Here is a 19,998-nt window from a genome sequence, read left to right as displayed (position 1 = left end):
GAGAATATTTCTTCTTTGTTTTTTCAGGTCTTATTATGAGCCTGGTATATTTGTCGAATCCTTGCTTGATGTACTCACTTAGGCCGACAGTTGTGCTCTCGTATGCACATTCCAGCCCAGTGAGCCCAAGGCCACCACTGCTCCTAGGTATTATTATTATTATTATTTTTATTATTAACCTGTACACTCACCATACATCAGCTATCAGTGGGTTGGCCAGGACGCCGTGGTAACACCCCTACTCTTTTCGAGAAACACCCTGGGATTTGTAATGATCACAAAGAGTCAGGACCTCGGTTTTCACGTCTCATTCAAAGGTTGGGATCTTTATACAGTATAGTGTCCCCGTCACTATACTGGTGCATTAGGATCCACACAGACCGCAGGGTGAGCGCCCCCCTACTGGCCTCACTAACACCTTTTTCAGCAGCAACCTTAGTTTTTCACTGGAGGTCTCCCATCCAGGTACTGACCAGGCTCACCCCTTAGTAGGATTAAGGAGTTTAATGTCATGTTGTAGCTTACAAGATGTAATCTTGCAATGGAAAAAGAACATGTATTTATTATGAATCTGTTATTGACAATGGGCAGATATCATATCCACAAAACAGAATTGTCCATTGCCACTCCCCCTTTCATGTTTATCAGATGGAAATGCAACATTAACCTCCAACAGAAATATGAAAAATAACAAGGAAAAATTACCACTGATATAAGTCAAACTTTTGATTTGATGTTCAGATTTGTAATTATCTATGACACCATATTGTTCCCAGTTCTTTTTGTTCACTCATCTGTTTTGGATACTGTTTCTCCTTTCTGTTGTTAATATAGCTTGAAAAAAGGACGTTTGTACTTTATATATGAAGTCTATTAAATGCTTTTGGACGTTGACTTCACAGGAAATGGGTTATATCATCACACCTACAGTATTAGTGTGACATGTGACATTTATTACATTGATTTGCAATTACCTACTCTATAGTTGTTCGAACCTTTGCTTATTTTGTATGTACATGAAAAAGAATAGTCTTTATAAGCAGACTGGAGGGTACAGAGAAAAACTCGTGTTAAATGGTTCACCACTTTTCGAAGAAATTATTCTCGTTATGATTTAGAGAACATAATGTGCATTTTATATTGTAACGCCCTCGCCTGGTGGTGAGGAGGAAGCGCCCCTAGGCGCTCGTAGTACCGCGGGGCATGCTGGTAGTGGTAGCCGGGGAGAGTCTGAGGGTCAGCACGATGACCAGCGGCTGACCCTACCTGTGTAAATAATGTCCTAGTAGTTCTAGTGCCCTGTGTAGTCTTATAAAAGTATAGCGTGTTGTTGAGTAATTACCACCCTAAAAATGTGTGCGTGTTCCGTCAGTCTCCTCATGTGTGTGTATATCGTGTGGTTGTTAATGAATAAAGCTTGCGCTTGGTTTATTAATCGCGTTTCCACTGGTTCTTTGTTCTGAAAAGAACCTGAAAACGCTACAATATTCACAAATTACAAGAAAAATAAAAGCAGTGAATAAATCTTTGCAGAAACTAAGCTCTGTTCAAACGAAGTTCTAATAAATATTTAATTGAAGATTATCACTGCAGAGAGAGAGAGCCCATTGTTTCAGCTTCTAGTCATATAAAAATATAATATACTACATATGTTAAATCTTAATATCACAATAAACACGTTTATGTATTATGTTTAAGCACAATTAAATGCTTGAACGTTTATAATTTTATAAACGTTTATAAACCTTGACGAGGTAGTACATACCTCCCTAACTTTCTAATCCAAAATTCTGCGTTGGCCCTGTGGGGTCTGAATCAGAGTTTGATTATTGCTGCCTGAGGAGTTTGTCACTGTCAAAGGGTGAAAGGCAGGCTGCGCTCCAACCAGTGAAATCTCGCCCTTCTCCCCTTGCTTACCCTTTTTTTTTCTCTTACATCACTAAATTGACTATTTTGACGTCCGTGCACTATGTCTCGATTGCTTTACAACATCTGCAGGCGCAGCTGTGAAAGCTGCTGTCTGCGGAAAACTCGCTCCTGGACAGACGAGGCTAACAAGAGCCTTCCTCGTTGCGGCTGGCTGATCGGTGGATCCTGGATTTGTCAACAAAGTCGAGGCTTCAAAACACACCCGAATAAAATCGGCTTTCATTCTCTGAACGCTAAGCGCTCCAAGGTTTGGCTCTGGGGGCTTGGCGCTGGGTTGGTCTTAGCGCTGGGTTTAAAAGAGGACGCAGACCCTGCTTGGGGTTCGGAACACAAGGGTGAAACACCCGACGATGAAGAGAAAAATAACGCTAAAAGATATGCTTCTGCCATAGAAATAAGCCGAGACCTTCTGCAAAGGATAAAGGTACAGGTACTGGGGGTTTGCTTGTCTTTTGTTTTTTGAGGAGAGAAGAAAATCGACGCGCATCGCCAGATTTGAAAAACAGTGCATCAGACTTTCGCTCAAAGTATCGGAGTCGCATACGGAAAAAAGAAGTATACGTGGAGTTTTCTGTTTTCAGGTGGTTTCAGTATAGTTTTAATTGAATCATGTACGCGTGATACTAATTTACCATTTAGAAGTTTTTTTTTTGCTGTTTGGTGTAATGCCAGGCATTGTTGCGGTAATAGCTCCAGGACGCAGTGGTTAATTCTTGACTGCTCTAACCCAGTCTATGTGTAACAGCCAGGGCTCAATGGCACTGATCCGGCGATTGTACTATACCTGCTCTGATAGGCGGCACCCACTCCAGCCTTGAACTTATTGACACAGAGTTCCTGTATTCCAGTTCTCCGACTGTTGTTTTAGTTTACGGTGTAGCTTGAGATGACCTGCTCTGAATGGCAGTGCTTCAGTATTTTGTCCTACTGATCTCCCTTCTCCCGGTGGTAGGATGAAGTTGCTGCTCCGGGAATAGTGGTCGGGGTGTCTGTGGATGGCACACAGGTTTGGGCTGAAGGTGGGTAGTTCCATTGATTAAACTTTAAGTGGGTTGTTGCTCTTATTATTACCATAAAGATAATCAGTAAGTCATAGTATGTACTGTAATTGCTTTGGTTTTTTTTTTAGTTTGCTTAGACACTGGTTATAAGCATTTCATCGCACTTGTGCATATGGCAATAAACTGAACTGAACATTGTTTTCTAAAAGACACATACAGTGTATAGACCCACAAATGAATGATTTAATGACGCTTTTAAATGAAATGTTGTTTTAATTCTGTTTATTTTTGTTTCTGTGCTGAAGGGCTTGGGTACGCAGATTTGGAGAACCGGGTTCGGTGCCGCCCGGAAACCGTGATGCGTATTGCGAGCATCAGCAAGCCCCTCACCATGGCGACTGTCGCCCGGCTGTGGGAGCGAGGCAGGTTGGATCTGGACGCGCCGGTGCAGAAATACGTCCCCGAGTTTCCAGAGAAGGAGTTTAAGGGAGAAGCTGTAAGTCGACAAAAGGGGGCAGGTCAGGTGACACTGGTTATTTTCATTGACTGCAAGTTGGCTGGCGGGGGGACATGCTGGATATGTTGGACATGTAACGTTTCTTGGGGTTTCTGCCCTTGTCGCTCCTGCCCTGCCAGTTTGTCCCTCACTACCTGGGCGCGAACCCGGGTCTCCGGCGTCACGCAACAGGGAACCTGCTAGCTGAGCTAAAAGAGAGCTGCTTTAGTCCGGGTGGTTGAGATCTGTGTTATACACAGGGCTGTATTCGTTACAGACAGTTACTTGTCCTTTACAAAAACGTTAACAAAAAAGCACGAAGTGTTGAAATACAGAATGGCTTTGCCTGTTGTTTTCAGCAGTGTGGGAAAGGATTTTGCATGAGGGTTGGAAGAAATCCTGTACCCTGAGATGTCTCCAGGATTGCTTTATTGATCTACAAGCTTCTTTGTGACAAACACCCCCCCCTTAATATTTCCTTCATATTTTTATTTTCTGTAATTAGACAAGTCGTTTTGGCCTTAAGGGAGGATCATGTTGGCACGATCAAATCCCTTCCTCGCCTTTTCCCTCAAGCTGTCACTGGCAGCGCCAGTATGTTGGGTTTACAGTGCTGTTGTTTTACATTTTGAGGTTGCGATAACAACACGGATGCTACTGTCGCACCTGAGTGGGATCCGTCACTACGAGAAGGATGCAAAGAAAGTGAAGGAGGAAAAAGAGAAAGTCAACCGAGCATTAAAACAGCAGAGAGCTGCTGCAGCAGAAGATAAGGCCTTGGGGAGTCAGGAAGTTCATCCCAAAGACAGGAAGAACAGTGACAGAGAGCCATCCAGCAAGGGCAACGACAGCACCAAGAGCAAAGACGCCAAGCAGGCCGCTAAGAAGGAGTTTGAGCAGGAAGAGTACTACCTGAAGGAGAAGTTTGACAGCGTCATCCAGGCCCTGGACCTGTTTAAAAATGACCCCCTGATTTTCAAGCCAGGTGACAGATGACAGCTGTTCTATAAAATTGTGAAGGGTTGCTGGGTGAGACAGATAAACCATATCAAGTATCTTTAGGAAATGTGGCCGCTTTCACTATAAAATTCTCTTCCTTCTGATTCACATGTGTTAATTCTGTCCAAGAAATGACATGTGTCTATGTGGTTATCTGGATATGTTGTTTTTTTTTTCTTTTTTAGACCTGCTTATTGGTCTCTCTATCTTCTAAGAGAGGCGCAGGGAGAAAGGCAGGTTATTTAAGTGTCTCAAAAAAGACCACGTATGGAATATTTCATTTAGGATATCCTTTGAAGAAAAAAAGCTTTTTTTTAGAGAACAGCGCTCCTTGAGTCCAAAGGCTTCAAGTGGCAATTGTGCATATGCATTTTTCTTCAGCATTTCCTAAAATTACATTTTGCTACTTTAAGAGTCCTAATTATTCTTCGCATAGTTTTCTGTAGCTGCAGTTATCAAAAGTGGTAGTTACACTGAGCACCCTTGTGCGTCAGTGAAGCTGTAGCAGATCAGACCATGTTCAGTACTGTCCTTAAAGCTGCTGGATTTTTCAGTTGCGTACCCCGAAGCTGCTGTGTGGGGCTGAAGCAGTGCGCTGTCTGTGTCTGCAGGCAGCACTTTCCTGTACTCCACACACGCCTTCACTCTGCTCAGCGCGGTGGCGGAGAGGGCAGCAGGACAGCCCTTCCTGGATCAAATGATGAAGATGTTCCGGGAGCTGGGCATGCTGAACACCGTGCCGGAGGAGAACGACCGCATTATATACAACCGTTCGAGGTAACAGAGAAACCTGCAAAGTCAAATTTCAAAGCCTGCTGTTTCAAAAAAAGTCTAAATTCTTGTGGTTTATTTTGCATGGTAAGGTTTGCTTTGTGTTGAAAATATTGCACTAATGCTGAGCACTAAGCATTCAGTGCCACACATGGTATTACATCTTTCAGTTAAAGCTTCAATTTCTCATTCCATTCATTTCTCACTCTAAGGTACCCGATCACACCTGGTTTGATTTCACTACTTTGGCTTCTTATCCATAAGTTCATTTCTTCTAAAAATTAAAACTCTCAAAACCTGAACCACTGTCTATGACCAAAGGATTGTCTTCATTGAGATTCTCTCATGTTTGCATTGAACATTTCAGTTTCCAGTCACTGGTATCTAGATGACTGAACTCTTTTAGCTGTTCTGCATCTAAACTCTAAAAGCTGTTACCCCAGGGAAACACATACGGTTAATTTGCAACTTATTTGAGATCATTTATGTTTTTGTTTTTTAATATGTGCAATCTCTTTGGGCTGACTCAGATTATCTGTTTTTGTTTATTACTTCACGCTGTGTAGTGAATTAGGATGCCATCTGCATATGATTTGCATGGCACAAACTAAAATGTTGGACGTCAACAAACCCTAAAGATCTGCAACGCAAATAAAATTGCAACGGTGCTTTTTATAGTTTCACATTAAGGGAATATGTGCCTGTAAATTTTGGCAGCTGTTTACTATGCAAAAATGTCATGTTAATTGATTTCTGGGAAAACTGGCCCTGGTGTGAGTGTGTGTATTTGTGTCTGTGTGTGCCCTGCGATGGACTGGCATCCTATCCAGGGTGGATCCTGTCTAGTGCCTGTTGCTTGCCAGGATAGTCTCGGGCTCCCCTGTGACCCTGGATTGGAAAAAGCAGTTCGAAAATGGATGGATACAGGAGTGGTGGTTAGCATAACAGTTGCAGGGTACCACAAGTTGATCCAATTCTGGTTCTCTGTGTCGGGTCCATGTACTGTCTGTTTTTCTGTTGACTTTTGCCAGGGTGCTCTGGTTTCCTCCCATCATCCAGAGACATGCAAGTTATCTTTACGTCTTATGAGTTTGTCCCCCTGAGAAAAGCAGAGGGGTTCTACTCGTTGTTAGTCACTCAGGAGCAGAGCAGCTCTGGTATGTCACTCTCCCCTGTGACTGGTTCTGTTTTTGGGACAGCTCTAAGCAAGCAGGAGAGAAAGCGTTGAAAGGCTGATTAAGGAAACCCATGTGGATGAGTATTAGATCTCATTAACTTCTCATTAAATGAGAACATTACTTGTCTTTAAGTGGGAATCTAACACCATCTGTGTTTTTCTTTCCCTCTTTGCAGGTTTTATCATTTCAACAAAAAAGGCCGCATTGTGAACTGCCCTTATGTGGACAACTCCTACAAATGGGCAGGGGGAGGGTTCCTGTCCACTGTTGGTGACTTGCTGGTGTTTGGCAACGCCATGCTTTACAGCTACCAAATGGCACATGTTAAGGATGGCAGGGGCCTCCTGCCGGGCTACCTCAAGCCAGAAACGGCCAAAGCCATGTGGACTCCTGTGGATGGAACTGAAGGATCCTGGGATAAGGATGGGCAGTATGCAATGGGCTGGCTGGTGGTGGAGGAGCAGCAGCAGTTTGGACAGTGCAGGAAAAGGCGGCGCTATGTTTCACACACAGGGGGAGCCGTAGGGGCCAGTAGCGTGTTGTTAGTCCTGCCCTGCGACCTGGCTCAGAGCGAGGGACAGACATTGGCTCCTCCACAGGGCATCGTGGTGACTATTATCAGTAACATGCAGTCTGCCGGTCTCAACAGCACTGCCCTGAAGATCGCTCTGCAGTTCGAGAAAGCCAGGAATGCTTGAGAGAGCACAGGAGGCTGTCTTTGTGCAGCTGGTGCACCAATCATTTTGAAGTAAAAATGCTTGTTTTTGAGGTCTTTTCTGTATTAGCAAGATTGGTATCTTTTGCAGTATTAAAGGAAGAAGAGGATTCCATTTTTAATGCCATTTTAAATACATCTAAAAACTTCTTTAACAGTGGAAAACACGTGGCTAAAAAAAAACATTTTATTGTCGAAAAGGCATTTTTTTAAACTTCAGCGTACCTTTATGTTTAATCTGTCCGAGTCTGATCCATTAAAAAAAGTTTTTTGTCTACTGACTGTTCATGTTTTACACATGGTGGGATCACGGAAGAGTCTGAATCGATGTACAGTACAGAAGAATTAGGATAGCGCCACGGTTACTGCTGCCAGCTCACAGCTCCAGGGCGCTGGATTCAGTTCTAGATTGGGGTGCCTTTTTTGTGGGGTTTGCATTCTCCCTTTGTTCTCGTGGGTACCTGCTTGGTGCTCCAGTTTCCTCTCGCCTGCCAAAGACATGCTGGATAGGTCAATGGCATCTCTACATTGAACCCCCTGTGCTTGTGTGGGTGCCCTGAGGCTGTCACCCCATAAAGAGTGTGTGTGTTTCTGGGACAGGCTCAGGGTGGATGTGACCCTTGCCAGGAATGCATGGCTTTCTCTCAGTGAATAGGTGATCATTCATGTACAAAAACAGAGTAATGTCAGAATCTGCCTTTCTTACCTTGAATACTGACTCCCTCATTGAAAAATTTAAGTTTCTCACGACAGTTCTGTAGTAACTCCTGACATACACTAAGTTTCTAAGGAATAGAAACCATGGACATGAAGTGTAGGACGATATTGTAGTTCTGCATGTGCCTCTCCATGGTTATCTGCATGTGTTTTGAGTTGTGTACTGATTATAGACTTAGCCCAAAAATATTGTATTTAACCGAGCCCCAGAAATGTTAGAGTTTGCTGAGAGAAACATTTGACACACAGTTTCCTTGTCAGGAATGTGACCGTAGTATGAAATAATGACGAAATACCATGTTTTATGTGTAAAACTTTGACAGTTGGGGCATTCGTTTAGGAATTAAATTGACATACAATTGAAATGTAAGCAATTTTTAAGAAAAGGCCAGATTTTTCTGGCACTCAACTTTACATTTCTAGTGTATGTTATTGGTGCCTGAGAGAAGGAAATATGAATCTATGAACCATTTTACCTTCACTTATGACATCAATGTACATTTGTGTAACACATCCACTTTGACAGCAGTGCACAGAACAGAGAAAGTTGATCTAATCTTTAAAGATAACTTTTTGAATAAAATATATTTTAATTATTTTATTAGCACAACCCCAGCTCCCCATACATACTTGCCAAGGCAATAATGCTGTCAGTGCACCTGCAGAGGTAAGGGAAATGCTGACTACAGTACTGTGGATATTGCAGGGGATTTAAGCAATCATCTGGTCTACATGAGAGACCCGTGGACTATAACCTCCTGTGAGGTGATCATGTGAGATTAAGATAATGAACTCCAATATAAATTACCTACATAAAGTTTGTTCAGTGAAGATATATTCCCTTTTGAATACTGATAATACCGGTAAAAAGGTTTTAACAGGGAGTAGGACTTCAGCAATATATGTTTTGTACTCTAAAGTGATGACCACGGTTGTACACAGTAGTAAAATTACATCTCATTAGTGCACTGTACATTTATACTTGGTGTTCCCTGGTTTAAATGTAAAAATCTTAAATTTGAATTTGAATACGCAATTTCATTTTCGATCCAACGCTGTTTAGAACAAGTAAAATATTTAACATCATTATTTTTAATTTCCTTTGCAGCTTCTACAGTGTTTCCCGGTTAAATAATGTGCGAAATTGACCGGTCTACCACCTATATCTGGATCTAGATCCGATAAAACTGCACTCCTCTGATCTTTGGACACAGCTGTGGAGGAGATAAAATAATGTACCACTAGGCGGCAGTAAAGAAATAAAACGGAATAAAAATGGGATTGTTCACTTCCGACTGATGGTAAGTTCAGGGGTCAACATTGTTCCCTGGGGTTGTTTTGGATACTCGGAAGTGGGAGATGGATGGAAGTGGTGAATTCTCTATTTCAGCCCCAGAAAGTAAAGCTGGATATATACTTAGTAATGTGGCCGAGGTGGTGGAGAAGATTTTGACCTTTGTACCGACCAAGTCACTTCTCCGTACCGCTTGGTAAGTTCAGATTCTCGTTTGCAGGATTTATTAACAGTCCCTGTAGACTTCCACTCAATGTTTGCTGCAGAACACGGAGCCTTGATACAGCACATCGGTGATCTTGAGTTTTATTCATGAACCCGGCTATTTTTATAATCGAAAGATGTATGCATAAATGAGATCAGAGAAAAGCTGCGTCTTGTGCTCTCTAAAGAGGTAATGAGTTAATTGTATTCAGGATCTCTTGTCTTCTTCATATCCTGTACTCGATCACGCTTGGATTTTTGACTGCAGAGCCCTTTATATATGTAGTATGTTTGGGAGTTTCTTTGTATTTGTTTTTTTCGACATTTAAACGCAAAATACCAAGAAGTCTTGCTTGTGAAAATGGGCATGTGATATAGCTGTGATCTGACACCGCAGGAAGTCTGCGGTTTCACTTACTTGCTGAAACATTGTAATCTGGTATTTTTGTATCTGCTTGGTACACATTCAAAACGCTGCGGCTCTGAGGCGAGCAATTACTCTGTTGCAAATGGCTCCTTAGTTGCATTAATTAGCAGTACAGCGCATTTTCTTTACAAGCAAGCAAAAGGTTTGAAAAGACGTGATATCTCATGCCTTTTAAGGAAAATCTGGTATTATAGATGAAAAATTGCAGATGTGCTCCAGCAATTGCATTATTCACCTTGAAGGTGAGCTGTTTTACTCCCTTTCCTTGGTAACTGTAACCCTGAGGACAGTTGTCTCCTGCGATAGCTGTTTAACAGTAGAAAGCCGACCTATTTAGTGAGCATGATATTTTCACTACATCTTCCACCTTTGCTGCTTGTAAAGCACAAACAGGATCTCTTTAAATCCTTCAAAATCAAAAATATGCTCCGGTAAACCAAATGCCTTCTGTTGTTGTTGCTGTGTTATAGAAGGACTTCTTTTGATATTTATTGTTTTGCCTTTGTGCTGCTGTCGGCTGTCCCGGTAGCGTCTGCAGACTCTGGAGGGACTGTGCCCGCAGGGTGCTGAGGACACAGCAGAAGATGACCTGGGTGTCCAATACTGGGTCCTCCAGCTCTGATGGACATGTCTTGTTCAGGACTCTGGCAGAACAAGTAGAGGTAAGGGGACAGCTCTGTTTTCGCAGTCACCTCTGACCTGCACTCTTTTTTATGAACTATTTCATAAACCATTTCCCAGTCCACTGTGTATATTAGATCACATTAGCAGATAATGTCGAAGCAGGTGTTTGCAAGCAGTGTAGATTGGAAAGCAATTGCTTTGAGCTTTTAAGTCCTTGATCTGGGTTTCAGTAAAGGAGTATAAATGTGCTATTTTGTAGAATGTGTACTTGCTCCCCCGGACAGTCCTCCTGATGGCAGACAGCGACACCTTGAACAGACCTGATGGCACCTACAAGCAGAAGAAAGGTAACAGACTGGGCCGTGAGGAGTCTTGCTTTGCAAGTATAATTTAAAAGTCTTGGTTTCCCGAAGGTGCTTCGACGTGAGGTTTATAATTTATAATTAATAATTGCTTACACTAATCTAGTGCTTTTTTGGACACTCCACTCAAAGCGCTTTACAGGTAATGGGGACTCCCCTCCACCACCACCAGTGTGCAGCTCCACCTGGATGATGTGACAGAAGCCATCGTGCACCAGTACTCTCACCACACACCAGCTCTCAGTGGGGAGGAGAACAGAGTATTGAAGCCAGTTCATAGATGGGGATTAGTAGGAGGCCATGATTGGTAAGGGCCAATGGGAAATTTGGCCAGGATGCCAGGGTTACACCCCTACTGTTTTCGAGAAAAGCCCTGGGATTTTTAATGACCATAGAGAGTCGGGACCTTGGTTTTACTTCTCATCTAATGGACAGCGCCTTTTTACAGTATAGTGTCACTGTCACTAACCTGGGGCATTAGGACCCACACAGACCGCAAAGTGAGCTCCCCCTTCACTCCCCACTAACACCTCTTCCAGCAGTAACCTTAGTTTTTCCCAGGAGGTCTCCTATCCAGGTACTGACCAGGCTCACGCCTGCTGAGCTTCAGTGGGCTGCCAGTCATGAGTTGCAGGGTGATATGGCTGCTGGCTGTTTGGGGTTGTCATACTATTTGAAGTGTGCTTGGCTAATGAAGTCATAGAACAAAATCTAAAATGATTTCGATGCCGTTGGACTCAAAGTACATCTTAGCCAGCAGAAGTGCTCATTTGGAGCGCAGGTTGAGCACTGTGTGCCAGGATGGCATTATGTTAAACCTGGTGACGTGACCAGTGGAGGCATGGAGGCACACAACTGCCAGAGCAGTGCAGTGCCTGGATCCTCACAATTCCCAGTGCCTCAGCAGCTCCTGTGACCAGCTAGAGCCTGGCAGGCGTGCAGTGAGTCAATAAGAGAGACGCTCCTCCTCCTGGTCCTTCTGCACCTGGCCAGAAGCATGCGCCCATCAGAGGAGTATGTCTCCAGACAGGAGGTGCTCCCCATGTGGATGCAGGGGTTATTGCAAGAGAACTGGATCTTAAAACAGGTGCTGATTCCAAAATAGGTAGGCATACAACAAAAAAAAAGTCAATGTCAAATTGAAATGAAAAAAATAGAACAGACAATGGAGAAGTCATTGTAGATTTCTTCTGCTGTTTCACCTTAACTGTAGTGTTGTGTGTGGACACAGATGTAATGTTGCATGAATAGCAGAATTCAGATTCATTAGAATATCCCACTATTTCTGCAGGTTTAATTTTGTGGGCATACAAAAATGACTCCACTGGCTGAAACTCTTAGAAAATGTGTATAATATGAAACCTAGGAATTATGTCTAATATTTCTGGTAATTATTATTGGGCGAGTCTCATTTAACAGAATTTTGTGTTATCAGATGATATCTATTAAATTTTCAATTGAAACTTTTTTTGGGTTTTAGTGTATGGCGAACCACGCTTACACAGATGAATGGCAGATTAATGCCATATGTGCTCGGGTTTTTATCCTAAAATTTATAAATGTCATCTTGAGGTAGTCTAAGAAACTTTACGACATCATTTTTCTAATTGGCAGATAACATATAAGGTAAGTTAATGCCTGCAATGTAAAAACTTGAAGTTGGGCTTTTTCTGCCAGCGTTTCAATGTGTGACAGATCGAAATCTTCCTCTGCCCTTGCTCGGGAAGTTCTGCCCTTGCTGTGGAGCAAAGCTTCTCACTGTGGCCCCTCACACTTCAGGCGCCGAGTGTTCAAACTGACAGCATGCACCTTCTGTGGCCCTTGAAAGAATAATAAACCACAGGGTCTGCAAGTAGCGCAGGAAAGCTGACAATTTTCAGGCCCAGTGATTTCTGTGCATGTTAGCAATGCTGCCATTTACTAATTAGTGTCAATGGTCAGTCAGTTTTTTTTTAAAAAGGACCTTAGTTGTTTTTTTTCTTACACTAAGTGCTTTACCTTGTTAGTGAGACCAGCAGCTCATTATTTAGTAATGTAATGAGCAAGAAACATTTTTATTCTCAAGTTCTGTTTCTCATTTTCCAAAGGTTTTCCAGACGTGGAACACAGGACATACTCTACAGCTCATCTCTTCAGTATTAAATTATTTCTTTCTCTTTTTACAACATTTCTGTAAGAGGTGTCAGACACCCAGAGACATCACTCAGGACTCAGTAGGTGTCTGAAGACATCAGTGTCTTAATGTATTTTTATGACACTTTCATGCCACTTGGTGTTCTTTACAATTGGCAACCCAGTGTGATTTCAGTACTGTAGGAAGACTCCGTCTACTTTAAAATATTTTAAGAGGCTTCAATGTAATGAATGGTATTAATTTAGACTCTTTTATTTCCTTATAGCTGATAATGCTCACTTTTATAAAGAAGACAATTTGCTTTACTTTGATGTATTGTATGTATTTGTAGATGGGATACAGTAAGTCTGTTGTTTCTGTGAATAATGCACAGATTTTTTTTTTAAAACTGTGCACTTTGATAGCTTGGGCAAGATCACAGTGTCCAGCGCAATCCTGAGCCTTTTTATGGGGATTTGTTGTAGAATGTGTTTGCTTAAAAACTGAGACATAAATCATGTACCTGAGACTCTTCCCCTTCACAGCAAGGAAGATGTGTTGTGCAGGAGCAGCCGCTGAGCTCAACAAGCTGTTTCCTAAAGGATGCGATGTGCTGGGTATTGCTGCTCCAGGGATTGTGTGTAAGGACCATCATTCCAGTACTTCTCTTACATCTGCTTTTCCTTCCTGCACTCTGATATACGTGTTGACTTCATCATGGTAGGATTGCTTTGGCAAAGGTTAATATGTACCCACTATAGGAGTTCCAATAAATTAGCCCACTGCTATTAAACCTTTTATCAGTCAGCTGAAATGTGACACGTTTGAACCTCACGCATATATGAATGTGTATGTGTTTGTCACTCATACTCCTTTTTCTGTTTAACATGTAATGGCAGCATGTGCTGAAGGCAAATAGAGCAGTTTTGTTCATATTATTTTTAAAAAGAGATGCAAAACAATCCCTGCTGTTCAGATTCTAAGATGTTATCGTGCAGTGAATTTTTTTTGTTTGGTTTTTTTCTACATTGTTACCACGATGATGATAAAGCAGTCAAAGTTCAGGGGGCTTTATTCTCTGTTTTCTTTACAATTGTCTGTTGCTGTTAACACTGATGCCCTGAGATTGGATGGTTTAAAGTTTGAAGCGAATACCTTGACAGACTGAAGTACAGGCCAGTAGGTTTTTTGTTGCTGTGGGTCCAGTTGTTTTGAAAGTGCACTGTTGGCTGTAAATCAGAGTGGTGATGAATTGGCATCGTTTCAATTTATGGAGCGGTAAAGTTAGGCTCCAAACATGCAAGGAAGAAAATGAATTTTTATAGTACAAGTGAAGCAGGCAGCGTGTCAGCCTCTGTTGATATTGACTTGTGCTTTTATCTTTAAATTGGGGCCATATTATCATCTTCGACCCATGGTAAAACAGTGAGGCAAAATAGTATGCCTGATCTGAAAAAGATTATCTGGTCACGCAGGGAAACTTAATAAAATATCGAACAACAGTTACATCAGGTGCATCTGAAAGACTGAAAATATCAGTCTAACGTTAGTGAAAATAATGTTTGGTTTTCAAAAGAAGAAACTTCCATAAACAAGACCTTTAAGTTTTTTTGCATGTCATAAGTATCCAAGTCCGAATTAATTTGACTGAGCAATTAAACTAAAGACGGGAACGGGCAGCAATAAATTTCACATGTGGTTACTGAAGTAAAAATTGACATTGATTGTTGTTTTCCCCTTTTTAAAAAACAGCGGGTTATTGGTGTGTGAGAGGAGGCGTCAAGACGGGTAGAGAGAGACTAGATCAGAGGCGAGCAGGCTGGAATTGATCCGTCTCCTTTCTCTCCCAGTGACTCCAATGGGGAGCAGCTCCAAGCACCCACAGGAACACCAAGAAGGGGAGGCTGGCTTTGCTTTATTGTTCCCCAATATGGATGGAATAAAGATACGCCCCTTCCATTTCTGCAAGCAGAGTTTCAATACAGCCACCCTTGAGGAAGCAGGTGGGTATTTTATTAACTCTTGTGTGTATGTATGTCAAGTCTTTTTGGTCTTTTCCAGCGCGGTGTTTTTTAAAATGAATCACACCTAGTTGAAGTCGCTTAAAATGTTAGGGGACGGAGAATCGGTCGTCCACTGAACATTTGTGCCTCTTCTAAAAAGTTACCGCTGGAAGAAAATCAGAAGAGGCTTATGGAAACTCATGGTTTGTTTTGTCACTGAGAAAAATGGTGCCGGTCTGTTAGGCTTGGAAAAGCTAATCCCATCCATCTCGGCAGTAATATGATCTGTGTGTCAGGTTCGTTCATGAACTGCGAAGGTGCCGGTTTCTTACTTTAAGTGACCTGCTGGTGTCGCTGTGTTCTGCTCCGATTGCCACCTCCAGTTATTATCACATTAAATGGAGTGTTAGAGTAAATGATGGCTAAATTGATATTGCTACCACATGGAGAACAGACAGCGAGCAGAGTTAGTAGGAGCTGCTGTTGTCATGTTACTCCTGTATGAGTGGGGGAGAGGGCATGTCCACCTGATGGCAAGGAATGAGTTGTTATTGCTTCGTTTGACCCCAGGGCTCATTAACAACCCAGACTTGCGCGTTGTCCTCCTGTTCGGTTACGAGGCCTTCAAAGCAGGAGCTGCACGTTTCCTCAATAATGTCCTGCAGCCCCTGGCACAAGCTAACGTGCTGATTGCAGGAGGCCATGTGGAGAACGTGTTCTCCCCGCCCACAGAATGGTAAGTGGCAATTCCTGTTTGTTGGTGTGCTTCTTTATTGGTGCTTTATTTAAATACAAGTAGTCTTATGTTAAGAAATGCGAAAGGATTAAATAAAATGACAAGCCCATAAGGGAATGTGCCAAAACAATGTTCCATTCATATGCACGTTTCCTTATGAGGTTATCGTTGCATTTTATGAAGTGGTTCTTTATTAAAGGAGAGAAGAAGTAACGTCTGAGTTCAAGTGTACTTTTATCTTGCTGGTAATCGGCACTGTTGGCACCAGCTCGGTTGTGACTGACTTCTTACACGCGAGGTTTTTTGTTAACAAAAGCCCAGCTTGTGATATCCATTTACATCCCTTTTACCCATGCGTCAAGTGTCCAAAGGAGGTTAATCAAGCACTTTGCTTCAAAACCACAGTTCAAAGGGGAAAAAATAAGGCAGCCCACAAATATAAAGCGAACGCCTGTGGGAAACGCAAAGCAAGGAGGGTTTGTGATCTGCAGTTCAGGTCGCAGGTAAGAGGTAGAGCCGTCATGGCCAGGACAAGAGAACATCCCCCAGGCTGCCTTGCGCTCTGACCCCTCTGTGTGCCTGTTTCCTTTCCGGAAAGCTGCAATGAAGGCTCCTATGGCGTCGTGGGCCTGGCGCTGAGCGGGCAAAAGATCCAGGGGGCATCGGTTTTGCTGGATCAGGATGTGAGCAGCGAGAAATCGGCCGAGGCCGCGGTGCAGCGCCTGAAATCGGCCAGCATCCCCGAGAGGAACACGCTGGGCTTCATGTTTGCCTGCGTGGGCCGCGGCCTCAATTACTACAACAACAAGCACAACGTGGAGGCCGACGCCTTCCGCAAGGTCTTTCCCAGCGTCCCGCTCTTTGGCTTCTTCGGGAACGGCGAGATTGGTTGCGACCGCATTGTGACTGAGAACTACGTGCTGACCGACACGGACAACCTGCAGCACGGCTACACTACCGTGATGACACTTGTGCATCTGGGGTAGCTGTGCTTGAGAGCCGTCTTTCGCAGGCTATGGAGAAGAACATTCACGAGGTTGTGTAAAGAAACAAACGGGCAAAAAAAAAAGTTCATTCCAGCGTAAGACGTCTAGTTGACTTGAGTGTGTTGGGTTAAGTATACTTCATACAGGATAAATACATCAGCTCAGTGATACGACTGCATGATTATTCCGTAGGTTTTATGAAGCACTTTGCTGTTACATTTTGAAGAACTTAGTTTAATAATTTGATTGATTGTGTTTCTAGTCAACGGCAAATGCAAAATGTAACAAATCTGTACCATTCCAGATAGTTTTACTCTAAAAGGTTTCAAAATGTACCAAACTCAAATGGATAGGGCTGTAGCAAAGGGGGAATTTCTTCCTTGGAAGGTTCAGAATTTAGAAACGCATCTGAACAAAGCTTTGAGCCTATGTGAGCAATAATTTCTGAGGGGAATTTTGCATTGCTTTATAGGATTGAAAATGATGATAAAAAAAATTAGTATGAACAAGGGAGAGAACATAGATGTTTTGTAGTACTTTGGAGGGAACAATAGGTATTTTTAATTAAATAAAAACAACATGTTATATAACCGCACATGATTTGTCTTGCTTGTGATGTACAGCTCTGGTACTCCTTTTTCCAGGGGTGGTTTTTGTGGTAAAACATTTTAGAAAATGTAGATGGAAGAAAAAGCTGATTATCCCCGCTCTTTCATGGTTTGTTTTTCTGTATTTTTAACCATATATGGCAAGAAACCAAACATCATGATGAGTAAAAGATAAAGAGAAACTCTTTTCCTTTTCACTTACATAGATAAATTCAGAACATTTGTTAAAGATAATAAAAAAATACCAAAATATACTACGACAATTGATGTAAATTGTAGATCCCAATCATTATTTTTTGCTTCCTCAGAAATGACAGTTGTCCACACCTTTTACTCTTTTGTTCAGATTTACTGCTCTTTTGTGATGTTAATTCTAAGGTGCTTATTACTCTTTCAGACTGTTTTTAAAAGCTGTCCGTGCAATATGTGTGCAGTGAGGATACACTTTTTCCTGTTCTTGATTAACGGGGGCCATCTGATTGTATATTAGGGTTCTGCGATTGAGGTTAGGGGGTGACCAGTCGTTGTAAAGGGTAGGTTCATTAAGGGAGGCACAGCCTGCAAAACAGGCTGGGGCACTCGAAGGGGGCTGGCGGCAGTGTAAACGTGTTTGAATCTAAATGTGTGGGCTGATTACTGACAGACATTTACAGCAAAGTAGGCAGGCAAGTGAAATAATGTGTTAGGAAGTGCCCTTTGCAATGTGCCACTGTGTTTCATAGGTCTTTGGGGGTTTAAAACTACCTAAACATCTGCAGCTAGCAAATGAACCTTTGAAGCATTTAGCCTTTGGTTGCAGTCCTGTAAAAGAATATATTATACACACTGGAAAAGGCAACATTCCTCTGGGAAGAAATATCTCGCGAGGGACATCGCATGGCATTAGTGGAAGACTAGGCGGTACTGAATTCGTGAAACGTCTTTGCATATTGTTGTAATTTTTGCTCTGGGATTTTTTTTTTTCATGGTCCTGGGTTTGAGTCTGGCCTTCTTCTCTTCGGTTCCAATTCCGGGCAACTACCGAGAGGAGCCCGATATCCGAGATGATCTGGAAATCCCTGAGACCTGCTGGCCAGATTACTTGGGATCTTTAAATTGTCCCCGAGTGTGTGTCCCAGCTGGGGTGTAGTCCACCACGCATCCTGGGACAGCTGTTTGGCTCTGACTCTGCACAACATCTCTATGTTCCGTGTATTTTCTGTGTACATTTGTGCATTCTTCGTATTGTAACCCTTACAGTTGAAATATTTTTAAAATTGGTTTATGCATTCAATTTTATTCATTCTCTTTGGAATGTACATTGTAAAAAAAAAACCCAACAACTTGTATTTAACATCTAAAAGTAACAATTGGTTGAAGGACATGCCAACTGCTTGGGTTTTCTATAATTTGACTCTTTAAATTGTAAGGTTTTCAAATTCCTGATTAACTTCACTCATAAGTTTAGTACTGTAGTTCATTGAGTCCTTCATTACAACTTGCCTTTAGTCAGATCTTTCCCAAACTATTTGCTTGAAGATGAACAGCTTCTGAGAAGGGTTCTCTTTCAGATGGAGCTTTCCTACAGAAGAGATGTTTTGGATTTGGTGCAAATACTGTGTCAGATGTGTATAGTCTAAGGTGGCAGTCTCTCTCAAAGTGAAAGAAAGATCAACATTTTCTCTAACTTGGCAGAAGATCAGTTAAGTTATGTGATTCCCAAGGAAGGAAGTCATGTTAGTTGTAGTCAAAATAGAGAATGTGTTTTCAGTTTCATGGAAGTGCTACTTTTATTTTGAGGTATTTCTATAGACACATTCACCATTCCTTCTAAATAAGTGTAACTGAATGGTGGTTTGAGTGTAGTTTAAACATTGAAACTGCTTTGGGTACATAGTACTTATCCCCTTCAAAATAGAATTGTAATTTTTGTCCTGAAAGGACAGGACTAATTTTGGTAGTAAATGATTTAATTGTTGGAAAACCTTTCAAGCTTGCAATCTCCGAGTATGTGGAGAAATATGGTGTCTTGAGTGCTTCTGTGTACACCATGAAACACATGCAATTAACAGTCACTGTGGTGTGGTTGCATTTAAGTCAATCTGGTCTTAGTAAAGTGGATTGTAATAATTCAAGTTCTGCCTTTTGTATATTCTGAATTATTTTAATGTTCTTTTTGTGGTGGTGAATAATCCCTAATGTCTTTTTTTAGCATTGTGGCACTGTGTAGTTGGTTCTATGCCCGTGTTGGTAAATAAAATGTTTGGGGTAAAATCTGAGGTTGTGCATTATTCCTGTGTTTTCGCATTGCTTGGTGTGCTGCAGGTTTGCTCTGAAATGTCTGCTTTTCATACACAGTTGAAAGACTCTTGTCTGCGTAACAAAATTCAAATTAACACACAAGGAAATAAGTAGTTGGTGCTTCAGAAAGAATGTGTTTTTTTTTTAAGTTGACAAGGTACTGTACCTACCTTAGTAATGAGATATGAGTGCTTTTGAAAGACAACACTACCCTTTGTTGAAAGTATTATTGTCCCACTGTTTATACTGCTGTTTCTTCAGTAACAGATCCTTTTTTAAGAAAATTATTTTTTACACCAGCTGTCGTCCCAACATCAGAATGAAACTCTCGTGCTGAAAGCTGATCGACTCATCTGTTGGCAACAGGCTCTGATTTGAATGAAGCAGGCTGAGGGAAGTTCAGTGTTTTTAATAGGAAAATATATTGCCATATTTTTAAAATGATCCAGAAATACAGTAAGGAAATGGTTTAGGGCCTTTTTTTCTTTTCAGAATGAGAAATTTTTTAGAAATTGGTGGTGGTGGGGAGGCATAGTCCTGTGTTTTTGTGTTGCA

At 41.9% G+C, this 19,998-nt stretch overlaps 2 protein-coding genes across 3 annotated transcripts; both read left to right on the top strand.

The window, feature by feature from the left end:
• The first annotated feature begins 1,846 nt into the window (after window positions 1-1,846).
• On the top strand, window positions 1,847-7,366 carry lactb (lactamase, beta). The gene is made up of 6 exons (XM_088921313.1): window positions 1,847-2,353; window positions 2,882-2,948; window positions 3,236-3,426; window positions 4,060-4,411; window positions 5,037-5,202; window positions 6,550-7,366. Exons 1-6 carry the CDS (start codon window positions 1,970-1,972, stop codon window positions 7,070-7,072), a joined length of 1,683 nt encoding a protein of 560 aa, XP_088777439.1. The 5' UTR covers window positions 1,847-1,969; the 3' UTR covers window positions 7,073-7,366.
• A 1,727-nt stretch (window positions 7,367-9,093) lies between these two features.
• On the top strand, window positions 9,094-19,416 carry fbxo22 (F-box protein 22). 2 transcript variants are annotated; one of them, XM_088921314.1, is made up of 7 exons: window positions 9,094-9,296; window positions 10,261-10,393; window positions 10,615-10,702; window positions 13,376-13,471; window positions 14,681-14,833; window positions 15,404-15,569; window positions 16,168-19,416. In XM_088921314.1, exons 1-7 carry the CDS (start codon window positions 9,166-9,168, stop codon window positions 16,553-16,555), a joined length of 1,155 nt encoding a protein of 384 aa, XP_088777440.1. In that variant the 5' UTR covers window positions 9,094-9,165; the 3' UTR covers window positions 16,556-19,416. The 2 variants fall into 2 exon arrangements, with proteins under 2 accessions (XP_088777440.1, XP_088777441.1); XM_088921315.1 differs by having other exon boundaries at window positions 9,126-9,296; window positions 10,270-10,393.
• The last annotated feature ends 582 nt before the right edge of the window (window positions 19,417-19,998 follow it).

This window comes from Atractosteus spatula, chromosome 7 (assembly GCF_055471065.1).
Source record: "Atractosteus spatula isolate fAtrSpa1 chromosome 7, fAtrSpa1.hap1, whole genome shotgun sequence".
Classification (NCBI taxonomy): Eukaryota; Metazoa; Chordata; class Actinopteri; order Semionotiformes; family Lepisosteidae; genus Atractosteus; species Atractosteus spatula.
This window is presented reverse-complemented; position numbering and strand designations above follow the sequence as displayed.